The sequence below is a fragment of the Ipomoea nil genome, unplaced genomic scaffold, assembly GCF_001879475.1.
Source record: "Ipomoea nil cultivar Tokyo-kokei standard unplaced genomic scaffold, Asagao_1.1 scaffold0418, whole genome shotgun sequence".
In the NCBI taxonomy this organism is placed as follows: Eukaryota; Viridiplantae; Streptophyta; class Magnoliopsida; order Solanales; family Convolvulaceae; genus Ipomoea; species Ipomoea nil.
In genome coordinates this window covers 451,755-471,739 of record NW_017616846.1, presented here as the reverse complement: position 1 = coordinate 471,739, position 19,985 = coordinate 451,755, and the positions used below count along the sequence as shown (strand labels likewise).

The 19,985-nt window shown below is 36.2% G+C and overlaps 2 protein-coding genes across 2 annotated transcripts; one reads left to right on the top strand and one right to left on the bottom strand.

Moving 5' to 3' along the window:
• Positions 1 to 870: 870 nt before the first annotated feature.
• On the bottom strand, positions 871 to 5,150 carry LOC109172555 (systemin receptor SR160). The gene has a single exon (XM_019321728.1). It carries the CDS (start codon positions 4,682 to 4,684, stop codon positions 1,022 to 1,024), a length of 3,663 nt encoding a protein of 1,220 aa, XP_019177273.1. The 5' UTR covers positions 4,685 to 5,150; the 3' UTR covers positions 871 to 1,021.
• A 9,825-nt stretch (positions 5,151 to 14,975) lies between these two features.
• On the top strand, positions 14,976 to 17,822 carry LOC109172560. Its single transcript, XM_019321736.1, has 3 exons — positions 14,976 to 15,204; positions 15,802 to 15,882; positions 17,067 to 17,822. Exons 1-3 carry the CDS (start codon positions 15,046 to 15,048, stop codon positions 17,469 to 17,471), a joined length of 645 nt encoding a protein of 214 aa, XP_019177281.1. The 5' UTR covers positions 14,976 to 15,045; the 3' UTR covers positions 17,472 to 17,822.
• The last annotated feature ends 2,163 nt before the right edge of the window (positions 17,823 to 19,985 follow it).

Here is a 19,985-nt window from a genome sequence, read left to right as displayed (position 1 = left end):
ACTTCCACCCACTCGATCCATTGATAAGCACCTAAGGTTGCAAGAATATCAACAACCTTATTCTGTTCACGGTAGACATTCCTTTTATTTTCCAAAGGGCTAAACTACATACAATATGTTATTTGTATATAGTACAGAGAAAGGAAATTTGCTGATAGGATGAAAGAGGCATGGGGGATGGGGAAGTTTAATGGTGTTAATGGTTCAGGTAACTCTTCAAATGCTATTCTTGCCTCCATTGTTCTCGAGAGCACAAAGCTATACCTTGAGCACAGGCGTCCTAGTAGTCATCAAAACACAACCCCAAAGCAGAAATGAAGACTTTGCTTATGAGGGGATGAAGCCTCAAGAATGGCGGCCATAACTATGTTACAGGTTCTATAAACAGTATGAGTTCGAGGAAGAACGGAGTAAAATATTCTGAGCTTTGTGGTTGCACTTGTTGCCTTTTATCGCGTCCCACATCGGAACTGTACGAGTTAGTTGTGAGGAAACTTCCCTTTAAAAGAGCTATGCCCTGCCCATGGAAACTCATACCTTTCTCGGCCTTTTGGCTAAGATCAAGTGTAGTATCTGTTCTTATCAGTTTAATATCTGATATGTGGGTCATTGATCCACACGATATTAACTCAATTTTTTAAGGGGAAAGGCCCATCACAATAGCTTGCTATTGGGGCCTTTGAGCATCGCCTTGGTGTTGCACTACTGCCTTGGCCTGGCGCACCCCACCAAGTTTAGTTTAATTGTTTGTTTTATTGTCTGATTTGATTGTTTTAATAGCAAATGCATTGAAGAACCTAAAATGACAATAATTATAGAAGAAACTTCTAAACTTCTATATATATACCTAAGGTAGGTTGCAACGATATCAACAACCTTATTATGTTCACGATAAACACTCCGTTTATTTTCCAAAGGGCTAAACTACATACAAGATGATATGTGTATAGTACAGAAAGGAAATTTGGTGATATGATGAAAGAGGCATAGGAGATAGGAGATGGGAAAATTTAATGGTGGTTTACAATCCAGAATGCTCATTGCCTTCTATTATACTTTCTCTTATGCTCATTTCTAGTCCTTCATCTGCACTAAGCCCGCCATCCTTGGATGCGATTGTGGATGAAGAATCATCAAATCCCCCTAGCCTGGCTTGAATTTCTTTGAACTTGGCCATAACTTGCGCCATTGTAGGCCGCTTCCAAGGTCGATCGTCTAAACAATCAAATGCTACTTTCAAGTGCAAGACAAGCTCGTTTTCTAAGCTCGGATCTTCTTTGATCAGTTCTGGATCGAATACGTCTCGTATTTTCATCTTGTTCTGCAGTTTTACCCATCCGACGAGGTTATTGTCGCCGAAATCGACCGAATCCGTGGGGCGTTTCCCGGTTAATAGCTCCAGGAGGACGACGCCGTAGCTGTATACGTCGCCTTTCGTCGAACACCTGAAGCTCTGGTAGTATTCGGGAGGGACGTATCCTGGGGTGCCTGCCAGTGTGCTCACGCTCAGGTGAGTATCCATGGCGCTCATTAGCCTTGCCATTCCGAAATCCGAGACTTTGGCTTCTAGGTTTTCGTCGACCAAGACGTTGCTGGATTTCATGTCGCGGTGAATGATGTGCGGGATGCAGTTGTGGTGGAGGAATGTCAGCCCTCTTGCGGCGCCAATGGCGATCTTCCTTCTCGCCGCCCAGTTTAGGGCGATTCCGATTCTCTTCCGGTCGTGCAGTACGTCTTCTAGGCTCCCGTACTTCATGTACTCGTAAACCAACAGCCGCTCTTCCCCTACTTTGCAGTAGCCTAACAGGGGGACTAGGTTTCTGTGTTTGATCTTCCCTATGGTTTCCATTTCTGCGGTGAATTCCCTGTCCCCTTGCCCGCTGATGTGTATCAGTTTTTTGATTGCCACCACGCTGCCGTCCTTCAGCTGGGCTTTGTACACATCGCCGCAGCCGCCAGAGCCTACAAGGCTGTCATTGTGGAAGCCATTGGTGGCTTCAAGTAGATCAGCAAAAGTAAGCTTTTTCAGAGGCTTCTCAAAGGTTGCCAGGTTGATGCTTAGAGCTTCACGCATACTGGTTAGCTTCCACCCAGTGTTTGCAGTGATTGAGTATGAGGGGTCTCCTGTATGAGTCTCAAGGGTAGCCTCATTCTTCTTCCTTCTCTTCCTCGTTTCCACGGCGACGATGATCAGACCAGAGATGCAGAAGAGGGAGAGCAGCAATCCAATGGCCACAGTCCCAATGAAGGATGGTTGTTTGAGATGATGAGAGTTTTTGTGCTGGTTTGTGCTCAAATTTGATGGAGATCCACACTGGGGAAGAGGGTATCCGCAGAGCCCAGAGTTATTGGCAAACATATAATCGGAAAATGTGTCAAAAAGTGCTGATTGGGGTATCATTCCAGAGAGGTTATTGTTTGACAGATCAATCTCTCCAACTGTCAAGCTTGTCAAAGATTGTGGGATTGTGCCACTGAGATGGTTGTGTGACATATCAAGAATTGCAAGAGTTTTCAAGCCTCCAAGCTCTGGAGGGATTGTACCGGAGAGATCATTATGCCCCAGGTTCAGGATAAAGAGATAGTACATAGACCCTAATTCCTTAGGGATACTGCCCTCCAACTTATTGTAGGAAAGATCAAGGAAAATCATGGAGCCATTGTGGTTGAAATTTGGTTGGGTGATCCCTTCATATAGTCTACTGAAATTGCAGGGGCTCCTTGCAGAAATCCTGTCCATGCGATCCTGTCGTATCCCCCCAAACTCGAGCAAATTCCCAGCTCCATGGCACTGCTTGCTTCCAACATTCTTGATATAATTAAACCTCTTCCCAGTGAGTAATGACACTGCAATATAGCCTGATTGCTTGGATAGAGAAGGTGGGATTGACCCATTCAAGAGATTAGTGTTTAGATCCAACCACAGCAAGCTGCCACAATCCCCCAGTTCAGCTGGGATGTTCCCGGCGATTGAGTTGTTCCCCAGCTTCAGAATGGCAAGATTAGATAAATGGCCCAGTGAAGATGGTATCTCACCACTCAAGAAATTGTTTGACAAGGAAATCCAATTCAGATTAGTACAGTTGCTAATACTTGAAGGGATTGACCCTGTCAAGTCATTGAAATCAAGAATCAAATTCTCCAAGGCCTGCAGATACATTAGTTCCTGAGGGATTTCCCCTTGAAGCTGATTCAACCAAATAATCAAATCTTTCAACTTCCTCAATGAACCCAGGCTAGATGGTATCTTACCCTTGAGGTAATTAAAGCTGAGATCAAGGGATACCAATTGTGAACAGTTGCTCAAGCCCTCAGGTATGGAACCTGTGAAAAAGTTATTCTGAAGGTATAAAACTTTCAAGCTGTTCCTAGGGTCTTTACAAATCCCAGGGGGGATTAAACCCGAGAGGTTATTAGAACTTAAATCTAAGGTTTCCAGATTCACCAAGCTAGACAGTGCCTCAGGCAATTCACCAACAAAATTGTTCAAGGAGAAAACCAAAGTCTTCAAGCTAGTCAGCTTGAGGATGGTTTCAACAGGCAACTCACCAGAGAAATTATTGTTGGAGATGTCGATACGCTCCAGTGCAGAACAAGCTCCAATGCTTTCAGGGACCACACCTGAGAAATCATTTACGGCCAAGTCCAATTCCACCAGAGTTTTACACAACTCTCCAATATGGGCTGGAAATGCACCCTGAAAACCATTCCCCCTAAGGTACAAATAGTGCATACTCCCACTAGACAGCTTGGGAATAGCACCAGCAAAATGATTGTTGGTGAGGTTGAGGAAACTGAGCTTCTCACAAGAAGAAAGAGAGGCCCCAATTTCACCATAAAACTTGTTGGATGACAAATCAAGATGCTCCAGATTGGGGCAATCTTGGAATGAAGGGAACGGAGTGGAGAAATTATTGGCAGAAAGGTCCAAATATGACAAGTTCTTGAAACCCAGTTCAGGAATATTTCCAGATATTTTGTTACCCTTCAAAGATAACAACTCAAGCTCAGCAAAATCTTTAGATAACAGCCACGGAAAGACGTTTCTTCCTGACAAATTATTGTAAGAAAGATCAAGAATTTGAAGCTTAATACCTGAAGCAGCACCTCTGTGCTCCTTCTCAGGAGGAGGGTCCATGGAATTCTTGGAGAGATTGAGGGACCTGAGGCTTGAGCATCCACCAAGGCTATAGATATCAGAAATAGGCCCTGAAATGGTGTTTTCAGCTAGATCTATATGAGTCAGAGAAACCCCACACTGGGATTTTGAGGCAGAAATTAGAGAGCCACTGAGATTACTGTTCTTCAACACAAGACTCTCCAAATTTGGAAGGCTCAGCAAGTGGGATGAAATGGAGGAGAAGTCCGCACTGAGTATGGTGTTGGAGAGATCTATGGAGGAGATTCTAGAGTCCTTGCATGTAACACCAGTGAAACTACAGGGGTCTGTGGAAGACACCCAGTTTTGAAGAGAATCTTTGCTTGAAACACCAGCCTTGAAGGATAAAAGCTGCTGGGACTGGGTGAAAAGCTCACTGGAAGAAGCTGCAACCCGTGAAGTTGGGGGAAGGAAGAAGATGAAGAGAGGGAGAACAAAGAGTGGATGCAGAGAAAAAAACAGCAAGAAAGCCTTGCAGAAAAGACTAATCATAATAATAATAATGCTGCTGCTATTAGCTTTCATCTTCTTCTTCACTACCTTTGTTATAATGGGTTTTCTCTGATCTAGTGTTTCCTCAGCTCTACTGCTTCCATTACCTGCAGAGAACACAGACAATCGGAGACGGCGGTGCTCCAAGCGAGACAGTGATGCAGAGAGCTGAACGGAGGAAAAAGATGAAGGGTGACAGCGGCATGTGCATTCAGTACTGTGTGACAGTGAAGTAGACTCAACCAGAGCTCACAAGCCATGTATGTAACCCATATCTCTCACTCTCTCTATTCCATTATTACTCTCTCTCTCTCTCTCTCTCTAATGTATAGATTATATATATGTGTTTCTCCCTCTAGAAGCTGTTTGAAATGTCTCCCGCTACCACGATGTGTTTGTCTGTATAGATTAACCAGTACGTGTGATTATGGGATAGATGGATGGATAGTTCCATCACTGTCTGATTTCTTGATATGAGATTCCACCTTCATTATTGCCTCTTAATTAACTGTCTTTCTTCCTCATCATTAGGGATTAATTAGTGTGTTTAACTTTGTCATTAATTGATAAAAAAGTAACTCCACCAACAGTTGAATTGTAGAGGGATAAAAGTAAATCATAGTAACTTAGTGGCCTCGTAGGTAGGAGAGAGTGTCTGATATTTTTTGTTGTCACGGTCAAACTAACTTTTTCTTCTTTGTTTATTTTCTTTAATAAATTTAAAATGTTTTTGATTTTTTTTTTTGTTTTAAAATTATGTTTTAGTTAAAAATATTTGATTATTTTATAAAATTGTTACCGGAGTTTACTTTATATTACAGTATATATGTTGAGACAATTTGAATAGTTTAAATAAAAATAAAAATTTTGAAAAGTTAAACATTATTTTTTTTTTAAAAAAAAAAAGGAAAATAATTTGATCATGAAAAATTTTAACGGCTTTTACATGGATGGAAGTTGATTGGTGGATAATGTAAATAAATAAATAAAAGCCTGTGCACATAGGGAAGGCGCGTAAATGGACGCGCAGACTCAATAATATGATGTGATGCCAGCATGTCGTACATGTGGGCCCAGAGGGGTAAAAATCCACACCGTCGTCGGTCAAAAATGGGGGTACAACACGTGAGTGACAAATATGCCGTCCTCCGCTATCTAGCAGTAAATCTAAGCATGTTTTTTTTTTTTAAATTTTTTTTTTTTTATTTTTACAGTTGCATTGTTGAAATCTCCATTAATGGGCTGGATATGGATCCACCTTTATTTTACATTTTTACTTCCTAATTTTTAAAGTTATTTTTTACTTTTCGTCATACAATTATTAAGTTATTTTCACATTTAATTTTCAAGTATTATTTTTGTTATATTTAATGCATGACTTTTATTTTTTGTCACATTTAATTTTTTAACCAAATTTTAATATAAAAAAAATAACTACAAGTCATCACATTTTTAACTTAAAATCATTTTGGCTTGAACATCTCAATATTTTTGGGTATAAATTAAGATTCTGAACTAGAATTTTCTACTAGAAATTTAGTTGAGATGACCAAATGTGACAAAAATAATACTGAAAAGAGTGTCAAATGTGAATGTGACATAATAGTTGTGAGCCCAATGGTGAAAATAATTATAATTTTTATTTTCTTATACAATGGATAATGTTTTTTTATTTAATTAATAAGTAAATTCTTTTATTAACAATTGACATATTCATAAGTAATCGGTAAATTTGATTACCACATTTTGGGTCAACATTAAGATGTAACATCAAAAAGGAAAAATATCTCTTTTTCTTATTTTTATTTTCAGCACTCTTAAGGAGCATCATATGTTGTGTTATGTGATCAAGATATATGAATTAATCCTTGTTTCATTTCTGTATAACAAGTCTTACAATTCCTAATATTTACAATATATGCGCTTTAATATTTATTGAGTAAAACTCCATAGAATTGTACTCAAAATAAATATTTATTTATTTATTTAAATCATAAAGACTGTGTTTATTTCAATTTTTCATTGTCTATTGTCTATTTTTAAATTAAATAAATGTACAAATAAATACATTTTCTATTTTCTAAAATCCCTTTCTCCCACCAAAAAAAAAAAAAAAGAAAAATTAATAGTGAGGAAATAAAATTAAAATGGGAATTGAAAAGATTATATTGCCAAATAAGAAAATCCTAAGACAAAGGCATCTAAAATTTCCAAATGAAGAGCAATGCATTTTCCAATGAACATCACATTTTGGTGGAAGCATACATGCAATAATTATAAGAGATGAATTGGGAAAGTGAGTGAAAGGAAAGAGCATGTGAGGGGACCCACAGCGACAAGTGCAAGTTCTCAGGTTTTACAGTTAATTTGGATCTTTTCTTTGTAAAGTAAAAAAGTGAATGCGCACATCGCTAGTTCGCTAGCGCTACTCACTTCTACTCGCTAACTCGCCTACCGACAACTCATGACTTGTACTCTTGGACAACTCTTGCGAGTTGCGTCAAGAAGAGGTTTTTTTTTTTTTTTTTTTTGCGCTTTGTCGGGCCGGGGTGTGAGGGCCTTTAGGGTTGGGGATTTAACCTGTTAGGAGAAGAGTTTTTTTTTTTTTTTTTTTTCGATCGCACGGGTTTAGTTCAATGTTTCAGTAGACAGTATTTGAAAGAAGAGATCAAGGTTTAAACATCGACGGTGGCAGTGTAGGGATTATGTTCAAAGTGGATAAATCCCTTATGTGCACAGGCATTTGACCTTGTCTGCTGAGTCATTGATCACCGTAATTTACATCATTCCAAATGTTATGTCGGACCGAGATGTGGGGACCTTAGTTTGGAGTTGGGGATTCAACCTTTTTGGGAGAAGATTTCTTTTTTCCTACTCGCTTTATTTTCACTCAAAAGTAAAATAGTTTTATTCCTTAATTAATTTGTGAATCAAATAATTTATCTATCAAAAGAAAATATTTTTAATCTTTCAATTTTTATGATTGATCATTTTTTTATCCTTCACTGTTAATGAGCATTAGTTCATATTGGTAATATGGTTATCTTTAAAAGATAATGTGAGATTATAGAAATATAATTTAATCTTGTTTGTTTAGTTTTGATTGTGATGATGTGATATTAATATGTCTAATTGAATTTATATTTTAGGTCACTTACATTTGGGTTAGAACAAAATCCTTTCCGGTCGGTTCCTGGCAAGTGGCAAGGTCCTCACAAATAGGGATGTCAATTGTACTCGCACTCAACGGGGAACCCGATTCTCCGCTCCTATGGGGACGGGGATGGGGATAGAAATAGGGGATCGGGGATGGGGATGGGGGCAATTTTAAATTTCCCGCCGGGGACGGGGACGGGGATGGGGAATACTCTCCCCGCCCCGTCCCCGATGTATGTATGGAGAGTACACACACATATGTATTACTTTGTATACAATATATATAATTTTAGAAGCATTCTTGTCATTGTTTGTCATGCTTATGAAATGCATATTTAAATAACATGTTTAATTGTAAAATATTGAATACTATTTTAAATTGGGGATGAATATATATACGTTATTTATTTAAATGTTTATGAATGTTTAATTTTTAATTTTTTTTTATAACTTATTAATGGGGTGGGGATTCCCCGTCCCCGAATAATCCCCGTGGGGATGGGGATGGGGGGAGTTTTCCATTCCCCGGCGGGGATGGGGACGGGGATGGGGAATGGGAAAAAAGTCGGGAGCGGGGATGGGGGGTATGTCCCCCGCCCCGTTGACATCCCTACTCACAAATTATACCCAGTGAAGTCCCTTATGTGCGTCTACAAGACTACAACGATTTAATTTCTTACACTAGTCACTCCTAAAGCTTCAATTTATTATATGACATATTTTGAAAGTACATTATTTTGTATAATGTATATTTAATACACAAATAATGTACTTTAATATATTAAAAATGTATTTTTTGTTATTGTGAGCACATAGTGTGCAATCCAACTAACTATTAGCTTAGGCTTTTAGGTGAGATGGAGCACATGCTTCAATTTGGTATCAGAGCCAGACCAAAGGTCATGGGTTCGAATCTCAGCGCCACTCATAAGCTACTACGGTTTACCGGTCCACGTGTGTGTTGCTTGGAACCCACCGCACACGTGAGGGGGCGTGTGGGGTTCGAATCTTAGCGCCACTCATAAGCTACTATGGTTTACCGGTCCACAATTGTTATGATCCACAGAGCATTGGGGTTTTTAATTTTGTTAGTATGTTACTGATATTTAATATAGAATTTCTAACTACTTTGTTTATTAATATTTAGTCATCAAGTGTATAGGGTATAATTCAATTGGTCAATCAATTCGAAATAGTTTCATAAATTTTGTTTTGCTAGTAAATGCATAGTTTGAATCTACCAATTACCTAAAACAAGATATATGTATTTGGTTTTACTGTGAGCAAGTATTTAGGATCAGTTAAGACACATTAAAAAAGAAAAAGAAAAACACTAATCTAAAATTTACAAAATCTTCATGAAAGAAGCCTTAGCGCATGTATGAACGATTTTATGTTAAAAAGATCTGATAAAATCAACACTTAGATTTTTACAAGTTTTGACAGCGAGAAATCAAAAATATTAATTGTGAATATTTGATGGTATAACTATTAGTTCAACTATAAAATTTTAAAATCTTTATTTAATTTATACCAAATTTTGTATCATTAATATAGGGGATGTCTGGTAAATAGATGTTAACTAACTTGATAAGTGGGTTTGACTAGTTGATAGCATTAGCTGATTGTAGAAAAGTGTTTAGTAAATTAGTTGATAGCTGATAGCTGATTACATGCAAAATGACTTATCAAAAAGCTTATCGAAAAAACTAATTTGAATAACTTTTTGAATTTTAGCATTTTGGAACAATAAGTTGTTACAAAAAGCTAATTAATCAAACACTCATATTGATTATTTAATCAAGTTAAACAACTATTAGTGATCAAATAAGTCAAAATTAACTGATAGACTAACTATTTTACCAAACATGCCCTAGTTTCATTTATTTAAATTACAATTTGTGTGAAGTCTCCCAGTGAGAGAATAGCTAGATAACCTTGGGCACCCCTACTTCCAACTGCAAAAAAATTTAGTTTCAATTAATTTAAACACAATAAACTTTGCCAATAATTTTGTGATTTAGTGGCACGAAGTGACTCTCCTAAATGAGAAGTCATGAGTTCGACGATCCCTAATAAAGACAGTATTGACTCATTGTACTCGCATGGGCTTAGCTCAATGGTTTAGTGGGCAGTATTTGGGATATAAGAGACCAAGGTTCGAACCTCGGCGGCGGCAGTGTGGAAATTATGTCCAAAGTGGGCAGATTCCTTGTGCGCATTTGGCCATGTCTGTTGGAAAAATAGCATTAAAATGATATTTTGTGGTACAAATATATGTGGGATCCACTTCCGATTTGGGTCGGGTCAATGTGGATTCGGGTTCTTCGTAGTGAGACGAAGAATTTGATATAATGTACGCTCAAAATGGGTAATAGGTGAATGAGAAATTGATTCTCAAAGTAAACCTATTTGAGAGAAGTCAAATTAAGCTTAGAAAGCTTAAAGCTTAAGATTAAGCTTAATTAAGCTTAATTAGTGTGACAACATGAGTTGTCAAGCTTGAGAATAAGCTCTTGGGAAGCTTAATTAATATGCTAATTTGTTAGCATGAAATGGAATTGGGACGAAAGTTTGCATGGACGAAAGTTTGCTAAATGTAATTAAACATTGAAAGCTTAATTAGTGAATTAAGCTTTTGGGCTCCTTTCGTGCAGCACGAGTTGGTGCTTTTATGCATTGATTCATGTTGCACCATTTTGGTGCTTGCGGACCACTCAGGTGTGGTTTACGGTCCAAATTTGTTAAACTTTTGAGTTTGTACGGACTTCTCGGTCACTCAGATATTTTTTTAAACTGGGCGTTATGGTCGGTACGAATTAATCGGATATTAAGTTCGTGACCGTTGATATTATTTTGATAATAAGTACGACCGTTTCAAACGTTATAATTTAATTTTTAAATTGAATTTATGTTGGTTAATGTGCCATGATGATGCTATTAAGTACCAACCTCCTATATAAGAGTGTAGTAGGAGTAGAGGTTTTTGATCTGCATAGTGAGAGACAACAAGTGAGGGAAGAACACGAGAGTACACAACACACAAAGATAAGCACTTTTTTCCTTCTCAAAAATTCTGCTCCTACTTCTTTCTTGCTACTGTGTTTTGCCCGTGTTCTAGTTCGCCGGGTTCGTTCGTTTGGGTGCTCAAACGTCGAACCGTTGTACGTTTTATCATGAGAAACCTAGGCCACAACGCTCCTAGCACTTTTGGGAGGTGGCAAATAAGGTTTTAAAGAAAGACAGACACTTTGCCTAACTCGTACTTTCTTTCTTCCTTCTCCTTCTTTCTTGTTTTGGATTATGCTTTTAAGCAAAAATCCGTTCTCCCTTTTTGATTTTTTTCGTTGGATTGGACTTATAATATGAGGATTATTAGTTCCAATTTTGGTTGATATATATTGGTATATCTTTTTCGTAGATATACATGTATATATAACCCTTGAGTCCGTTTTATATATATTTGTGTGTATATATATATTTCGGATAAATATCCAATAATATTTTATATACTTGTGTGTGTATATATAAATATTAGTTTGGAATAAGGTTCAAATTGGCCACTGAACGTAACCTGAAAATGCAATTAGGCCACTGAACGAAAAAAAAAAGTGCAATTAGGCCACTGAACACTCCAAAAACGTGCAATTAGGCCACTGAACTCTCCAAACGTATGCAATTTCACCGGATAGCAGGTTACCATCAATTTTAGCAGGTTACCTGCTTACGTGGCAGCTGAGTTGGCATTTTTAAATAATTTTTAATAATTAATTTTAATAATAAATTTTATAAAAAATTGAAAAAAATAAATAAATAATAAAATAAAGTCATTTTATTTTTTTTTAAATTTTTTTAAATAAAAATTTATTATTAAAAATTATTTAAAATTTATTAAAAATGCCAACTCAGCTGCCACATAAGCAGATAACCTGCTAAAATTGAGAGTAACCTACTATCAGGTGAAATTGCACATTTTTTGAGTGTTCAGTGGCCTAATTGCACTTTTTTTCGTTCAGTGGCCTAATTGCATTTTCAGGTTACGTTCAGTGGCCAATTTGAACCTTATTCCTATTATTTTTGGGATATAAAATCGATTTTGGTTCATTATCACCAACACTGTCTACTAACCCATTGAGTCACCGTGACTTACACCCCTCCCACACGCTCTGTCGGGTCGGAGTCTGAGTCAGATACTACATTATAATAGAGTCATTAGTACTAAAAATAACCACAATAAACTCCTCTTTCAAGCTTTTTTTTTTTTTAATGGAAACAAAAAATATAATAAACTAGTGGAGCCATCCAATTTTGTGGTAGGTAATCAATATAGAGAATGTTTTTCTTTATTATTAATTAATAATAAAAGAAAGATATGGAACGTGATGCAATAAATTAGGATTTTTATACTCACTGTTTCAAGAAAAAAAAATAGAAAAACATTCAAAATTGTGAGCTGCATACAAGCTGGGCTTAAGAAATTTGAGGCCCATGAAACCATTATTATGAGGGTGTAGGCCCATATTTCTCTCTCTTCATATGGGAATTTATTTGTGGGCTCACTCAATCAGTCAGAGTTCTGTGTGACATTGACTTTCAACGCAAATTATGCTGTGCAACCGAATGCACCTTGCAAGGTGCATACGGTTGCAAAACGGCGCCGTTTTGGTTAAAAAAAAAAAACGCGCGTCCCACTTAAAGAAGAAATCAGGTTCGATTCCCGGCAATAGCATTTTTATATATCCAGAAATTCATAACTATATAACCACAATTTCATAACTATATATCCACAATTTCATAACTATATATCCACAGTGAATGAATGAAGTAAAAATCCACAATGAATGAATGAATGAAGTAAAAATCCACAATGAATGAACTAAATATCCACAATATATGATTGAACTAAATATCCACAATGAATGAACTAAATATCCATAAATTCATAACTATATAACCACAATTTCATAACTATATATCCACAATTTCATAACTATATATCCACAATAATGCTATTGTTGAGAGTCGAACCTGATTTTTTTTTTTTAAGTGGGACGCGCGTTTTTAATCAAAACGACGTCGTTTTGAACCGTATGCACCATGCGCATGGTACATTCGGTTGCACAGCATAACTATTGGACTTTCAAATCCCCTCTTTATTTTTGTATGTACCCTCCCCTGGCCCCCCAACCCACACCTTCGAAAAGGCAAATTATATTATCGAAAATGAATTACTGATTAATGTTTATTTCTAAATAGTATATTTCAAATAAATATTTAAAAAATAATATATAATATACTAAAAAACAAATATGTATGTCAGGGATCCATGGTATAACGATTACTTTGGAATTGTTTCCTTAAACCAAATTTTAATTGTGGTTTGATTCGCAAAAAAAAAAAAAAAAAAAAAAAAAAAAAGATAAACAATTAAATTTAATATTTAAAAATATTATTGAAAACATTGATTTTATTATTTAATTGGTGAAAATATGTTGTTGAAAAGTAATTAAATATTAATACTCAAATATTCATATGGTGGTGGTTGCGGCGGTGATATTACACCATCAATATTAAATTATTTTTACTTAATTATTTTTTGTTAATAATAATAATAATATTACAAATTAATTTAAACATTTCACATTAGCACAACTACTTATACAAGAAAATGTAATATTCTTATTATTTCTGAGAGATTAATTATAGATAATGTTCTCATTGCATATTAAGGTTTGCATTTCCTTAAGCGCGGAATTATGGTTGGAGTGCACTTAAGTTGGATATGGCCAAGACGTATGACCGTATGGAGTGGCACTACCTGAGGGAGATTATGGGTCGGGGTCGTATGAGTTTTGGAGATGACTGGGGTGAGTTAATTATGATGTGTGTATCTACTGTTAGATACCGATTTGTAGTTAATGGTGATGTTTCTGAAGTAATTATTCCGACAAAGGGGTTACGGCAAGGTGACCATCTCTAGCCTTATCTATTTTTTCTCTGTGCTGATGGATTGCTGTTACGTTCAAACTAAGTCCGTGACTACTTGTTCAGTTGCTAGGGGGGGCCCAAGTGATATCACACATGTTTTTTTTTTTTTTTTTTTTTTTTTCAGATGACAGCGGGGTGCAAGCGGTATGCCGCTGTTTAGCGGAGTATAATCAAATATCTGGACAAACTGTGAATTATATATGACAAATCTTGTATAATCTTTAGCAGGAATGTTAGCTTGGATACTGAAAACTCAATTGCTGTGTGTTTTTGGTATGAATCGTGCTGGTGATATTGGTAAATATAATATTTGCGCTTGCTAATGGGTGTGGGAAGGAACAAAAGAGGTTTTGAGGTACATTGAGACTAAACTATAGCAGAGTTTGGGAGGATGGAATAAGAAGGTAAGGATGTGTTACTAAAAAGTGTTGCACAAGCTCTTCCTACTTACACTATGAGCATATATTATCTCCCTACTACTTGCTGTGAAAGCTTATAAAGGATTATGAACAAGTTTTGGTGGAATTTAAATAGTAATATTAGAAGGGGGATGCACTAGCTCTCTTGGTCTCGGATGGGCGTGGCAAATTAAAGCAATACCACGGTCTTGGTTTCAAACGCCTGCATGAGTTTAACATTGCTCTATTGGCCTAGCAAGGGCGGAGAATTCTATCGCACCCAGATTTGATTGTTACAAAGCTGACAAAATCATGTATTTCTCGAACTGTTTATTCTTAGAAGCAAAGTTGGTGTCAACCCAAGTTATTGTTTGAGATCCATATTGGTTGGGCAGGATATCCTCTAAAGAGGGAGCTACCGTCGTATAAGTAATCGAGGGAGACATACATATCTGTGGGATGACCCTTGCCTGTCGAATGCTACAAACCTTTTCTTCAGACTCAAATAACATATTTTATATACACAAATAATATACCGGAATAATTTTTATTTATGATCCACGCTACGTAAGTTAGTGATAATTAGAGGAGTTTTGTGTAATATTCGCGTAATCACATTTTCCATGTTTGGGTTTGCGTCCAGAGCCCCAGATCGTAAAAGTGAATAGGCATGCCACTTGTCAATCCACATGTCATACAATGAATGTAGCCCACAATTTTCGTCTCCTACCAAATTCACCCCGAGCACCTGCCACTTTCCCATTCCCTACCTATAAATAGTCGTTTCCCCACAGTCTTTTCGAAATTTTACAAATTTTTATTTTTATTAGGGTTTTGCAGAGAGGAAAAATAATGGCGAAAAAGAGAAAATCTGAGGCGACCCGTCTGGACGAGGTCGATAGAACGCTCTACTCCACCTTTTGCAGCGCTGCTAACTCTCTGTCTCAGCTCTACACTCAAGCCATGCAGCACCAGCGGCTCTCGTTTCACGCCGGCGAACGTCACGCGCTGGTTAGTGTCCCCTCGCGCTTTTCCATTTATATCCAATTTGAATTGTTGGACTGTGTCTGGGTTTTGAGGATGATTGGCGGATTGTTTCTAGATGGATCAAAATTTTTTCATTGGTTCTACGGTATAATCTCGCCGGAGAACGTCACACGTGGAATTAACATTGTAGCTTGCGGTGGTTAGCTGCGAGCGTTTTTGAAAATTGATCTTCTAGCTTTGTTGATTCAATTGATGGATTTTCTATAAGCTTTATGTTTCAATTGAGTTTTTTTTTTTTTTTTAAATGTATTTACTGAACTCAATAGGAAGAGGTTCAATCCGTGTTGCCGTATTTTTTACTTAACTTCTAAGCTATGCACTTACTATTAGATCAATACTATTAGTGTTTGAGCTGTTTTTTTTTTCATTGGCATTGATCTTTTTGATTACTGATCAGTTGTTATTGAAACAATTCATGATCTAAACATGCAATTCAATAAGTAGATGTATATTGTTTTTTATTTGTTTTTTGCGTGGTATTTAATGAGCGTAACATCTCTTTTACCCTCATTTTCTCCAAACTTACTGGATATTAAATTTCTGTTTCCTATATTGTTGTAGGAAAAACTCTATAATTGGATGTTAAGGCAGCAAGAAGATGGAAATAGAGTGAACCCCAGTGATATAGTTGCTTACCTCCAGGTTTGTATTGTTCCTATTATCTTCTTTCATATTTCTTTGGTCATACATTGATTGACAAGTACCTCCAAGTTTGATTACTCTCACTTTGTTCTACAAGTTTGCTTCTTTGCACTTGGATTTCGCTATGTATTGGATCAGCATTATACTACACTTATGCAGGCACACTTTTATTTTCTATTTGTGGGTTATGTCCATGATACCTATAGAAATAATTTTGATACTTTGCCATGAACTCTTTTTACTGGATAGTACTCTTGTTGGAATAGATAGGTTAAAGAGTACAATAACTTCTGTTTAACATAGTGTAAATTCTGTGATATGTTAATTCCATTATATGGATTAAGCTAGATCCTTGTCAAAATGATAGCTTTAAGGAGTCAGTTTTGGCTTGCCCCTTTCCTCTTATTAGTAAGGGAGAAGCCGTTGCTTGTTCTTTCATACTAGGGGATTGAATGCTGGTGAAATTCCCTCCAGTGGCCGAGATGTTCAGTTGACTCTGTCCCCAAAGAAGAGCATCTTATATTGTTGAATAATTTTTAACGCTTATAAACAACAACCCAAGCCAGTAGGCTCTTGGTTTATAGAAGAGCACCTTCCCACCAAGAGATAGTTACCTTTCAGATAGGGGAATTAAAGTGATGAGATTGGAAAGAGGGAAGTAGGGATCCTATTGACCAAAGGTTTGATCTTCGCTTTCCTTGATTTTTAATGAGATATGGTGGGACCGTAGGAGAGCAGTACAGTAGACTCACACAGTCACATATTCAACTTTAAACCCTCGTAGGGGTTAGATTCTAAATCAGTGTGTTTACCTTGCTATTTTACTTCTCTTTAAGCTACTTGCATTACATGTCATATTTGGTGCTCTGATCTAGATATTTCTGAGTGCCGTATGTGATCTATACAACTGGCAAAAGATATGTTGAATTAAGTATGTGGCCAGCATCTTTAGTAATTTTGTGCAACAAGTAAACAGTGGTTGTGAATAGTATCATATGGTGATTCACGCTGATTCTTTATTAGCCCTTGGCTTTTAACATGACTTTATGTTTGATATAAATATGTACTATTTTCTATAGAGTTCTATTTGTTTATTTTTCTTTCATTTGATAGTAATGGATATCCAGATTCACTCCTATTGAATGTTGATTAATTTTTATGTACTGTTTTTGTCATGTCTGTAGCATGAGCTTGACTATGGAGCTGAGGAACCCCCAACATCCCAAAGGCTGCCATTGCAGCAGCAGCAGTCTCAAACTTCCATGCATATACCGAATTCTGGATTTCCTGTTTCTTCTACTTCTTTTGGTCCAGCAACTGCTTCCAACGGGCTTCGTTCAGGACATTCTGATCAGCAACCGAAGAACTCTGTCTTTTCAAACGCGCTGTCCAGCCCCATTCGTAGGAGCCTTCAGCACTATCACCTGGTACAGGGAGGTTTCCCTCAAAACGCCCCCCCATCCTCTGCTGGTGGAACCCGACTTAGTGACAACAACTATCTACAAAGCAGAGACGCCAATCTTCAGAGCTCCAATGATACTTCAATGGACATGCATTCTGATCCTCCCGACCATGAATTCCCGTACTAAGAGTTCCAACCATATATTCCTATGCTCCGAGAGTATCAAAGATACCTGCAAAGATTGATTCCACAGCAGTATACAGTGGTTGCTAATAGGATGAATAAAGAAAGTTGGAGGTTATGAAAAGTATACTCAGCGCGTGGCAATGCTTGCTTGCTTTCAACTACCTAAAAGAACTCTATACATGCTGGTTATGCCCTGTTTTGCCTTAGTAGGGGTTATATGTTGTTGCAGGTTGTGATCTTCCTGTATTTATATTTGTCTTGTCATTTTGTCTTTAAAGTTTGGCTTCCAATACTCTGTGTCAAGATATTCTTTTTATTTTTATTTATTTATAAACCGTCACCGTTCCCCACGTATCTTTTGTTGGTAGAAAATTAGGGTGTGTTTAGTTTGAACATAGGGATTGGAATCGAAATGAGAATCAAATATTTAGTAATTGGAATATGTTTTGGTGATAATAATTTGTATGTTTAGTAGTAGGTTGGAATGAGAATGATTATCAATATTGTTATTTGGGTATTTATGAATTTATAATTTATAATTGGAATAAATATTTTATAAATACAAAAATAAAAAATTAAGACAATTGGTTCTAATATGATAATATTTAAAGGATTCAAAGCATATTATGAACAAAAAAAATATTGAGCTAATTCCATAAATGGTTTCTTGAGTATGATGATTTTTCAAAAGATTTTTTAACTTTAGTCTTCGACTTTTAATTTGGACAATTTAATCATCTAACTATCAATTTTTTTTTTTTCCAATTGAAGTCTTTCTGTCAATGCAAGGTTAAGTGAACGTCTATTTTAGGAGTAAAATAGTACTTTTCCTTATTGAACGTATAATCCTCTTCTTTCTCCCAATCTATACGCGAACTAAAATGGTACTTTTCCTTATTGAACGTATAATCCTCTTCTTTCTCCCAATCTATACGCGAAATTCACAACCCGATGAAATTATCATAGGAAATTCACTTTTTCTCTAGAAATTGCTTTGCAGAGGTAACAGAGTTGTTGTTCGTATGGTTAAATTGTCCAAACTAAAAATCGAAGACCAATTCTGGAAAATCATCATACTCGGGCGACCATTTTTGGAATTAACTCAAACAACATCGGATGGAGTCAGGAGGCTATGAGCAGAGCAGGCCTGATCGGAGAGACGAGATGCGAAAAATGCAGAGCAGGCCTATACGTTTAGGAAAGAAGAAAAATACAAAAAAAAAAATTATAATACGAAGGCGAAAGAAGAAAAATATATATATATATATATATATATATATATATATATATATATATATATATATATATATATATATATATATATATATAAAACTAATAAAAAATTCAATCAATATTATTACCGGTAACCTGTAGAAAACCTGTAAAAAGTTATAGACGAAAAAAAAAATTATGATTTATGACTCTAAATATCACTTATAAAATATCATGGTGCGGCATGAATAATCAGGAATGATGCATGTTGCGGGATGACACTTTAGCCTTTATTTTTTTAATGTTACATTCTTTTTTAGGAAAATTACATCTTTAGTCCCTAAGTTATAACCAAGTTCCGACTCAGTTTCTAAGTTATGATCGTATTCGAGTTTAGTCCCTCAGTTATGAGCGAAGTGACGAGTTTGGTCCCTAACGTTAATACTCCGTCTGCGGCTAATGGAAAACTTAAAAACAATTTAATAATAGAGGGGTAAAATATGAATTTCAAATTATAATCACCTTATTATGTCGAAACTCATTGCGCAATTCTTTTCTTCTTATACCTACAATCGAAGATCTTTTTCTTCCCCAAGCTTGAAATCTCAAATTTGTCCACTTCCAAGCTGCGAAATTCAGAGGTAAGTTGTTTCTCTATTTTATATGTTTAAATAAATAATCAATATTCTCCGTATTGAAGGAATCATTTAGCCATTAATTATAAGATGTTATCTCTTAGTTGTGGTACTTCGGCCTTGTTTGGTAAAAAATTGGCCTATTGGCCAATTTGACCACTATTAATTGTTTGATTTAGTGAAAATATCAATATATATATATATTTTTTGAAAGCTACTGGCTCTATTACATTGTAGTATCTGTTCATAGGCTTGAACTCATAATCTTCCAATTGGAAGTCCAACACGGATACCATTAGACCACATAGTCCTGGTAGTTAAAATATCAATATAAATGCTTGGTTAATTAACTTTTTGCAACTCCAAAAGGTTAAAATTCAAAAAGCTACTCCAAACAACTTTTTCAATTAACTTTTTGAAAAAAGGAATTATACCAAACAACTATCAGCTAACAGCTAATTTACCAAACACTTTTCTACAATCAGCTAATGTTATCAACTATTTATACCCTCTAATTAACACAATCAGCTAATAGCTAACAGTCATTTACCAAACAGGGCCTTCATCTTTCCCTCTGTGATGATTTTTTACCATCAAAATGTCATGGAATTATGCTAATCGAAGAAAAAGATATCAAGCTAGTCCACATTATGGAACAAATTTGTGTA

Bases quoted from the DNA above. Each gene is read 5' to 3' on its own strand.
- LOC109172555 (XM_019321728.1), bottom strand. From the start codon at position 4,684: ATGAAAGCTAATAGCAGCAGCATTATTATTATTATGATTAGTCTTTTC.
- LOC109172560 (XM_019321736.1), top strand. From the start codon at position 15,046: ATGGCGAAAAAGAGAAAATCTGAGGCGACCCGTCTGGACGAGGTCGAT. The intron at 15,205-15,801 runs GTTAGTGTCCCC...ATATTGTTGTAG, and splicing joins CCGGCGAACGTCACGCGCTG to GAAAAACTCTATAATTGGAT. The intron at 15,883-17,066 runs GTTTGTATTGTT...TCATGTCTGTAG, and splicing joins ATATAGTTGCTTACCTCCAG to CATGAGCTTGACTATGGAGC.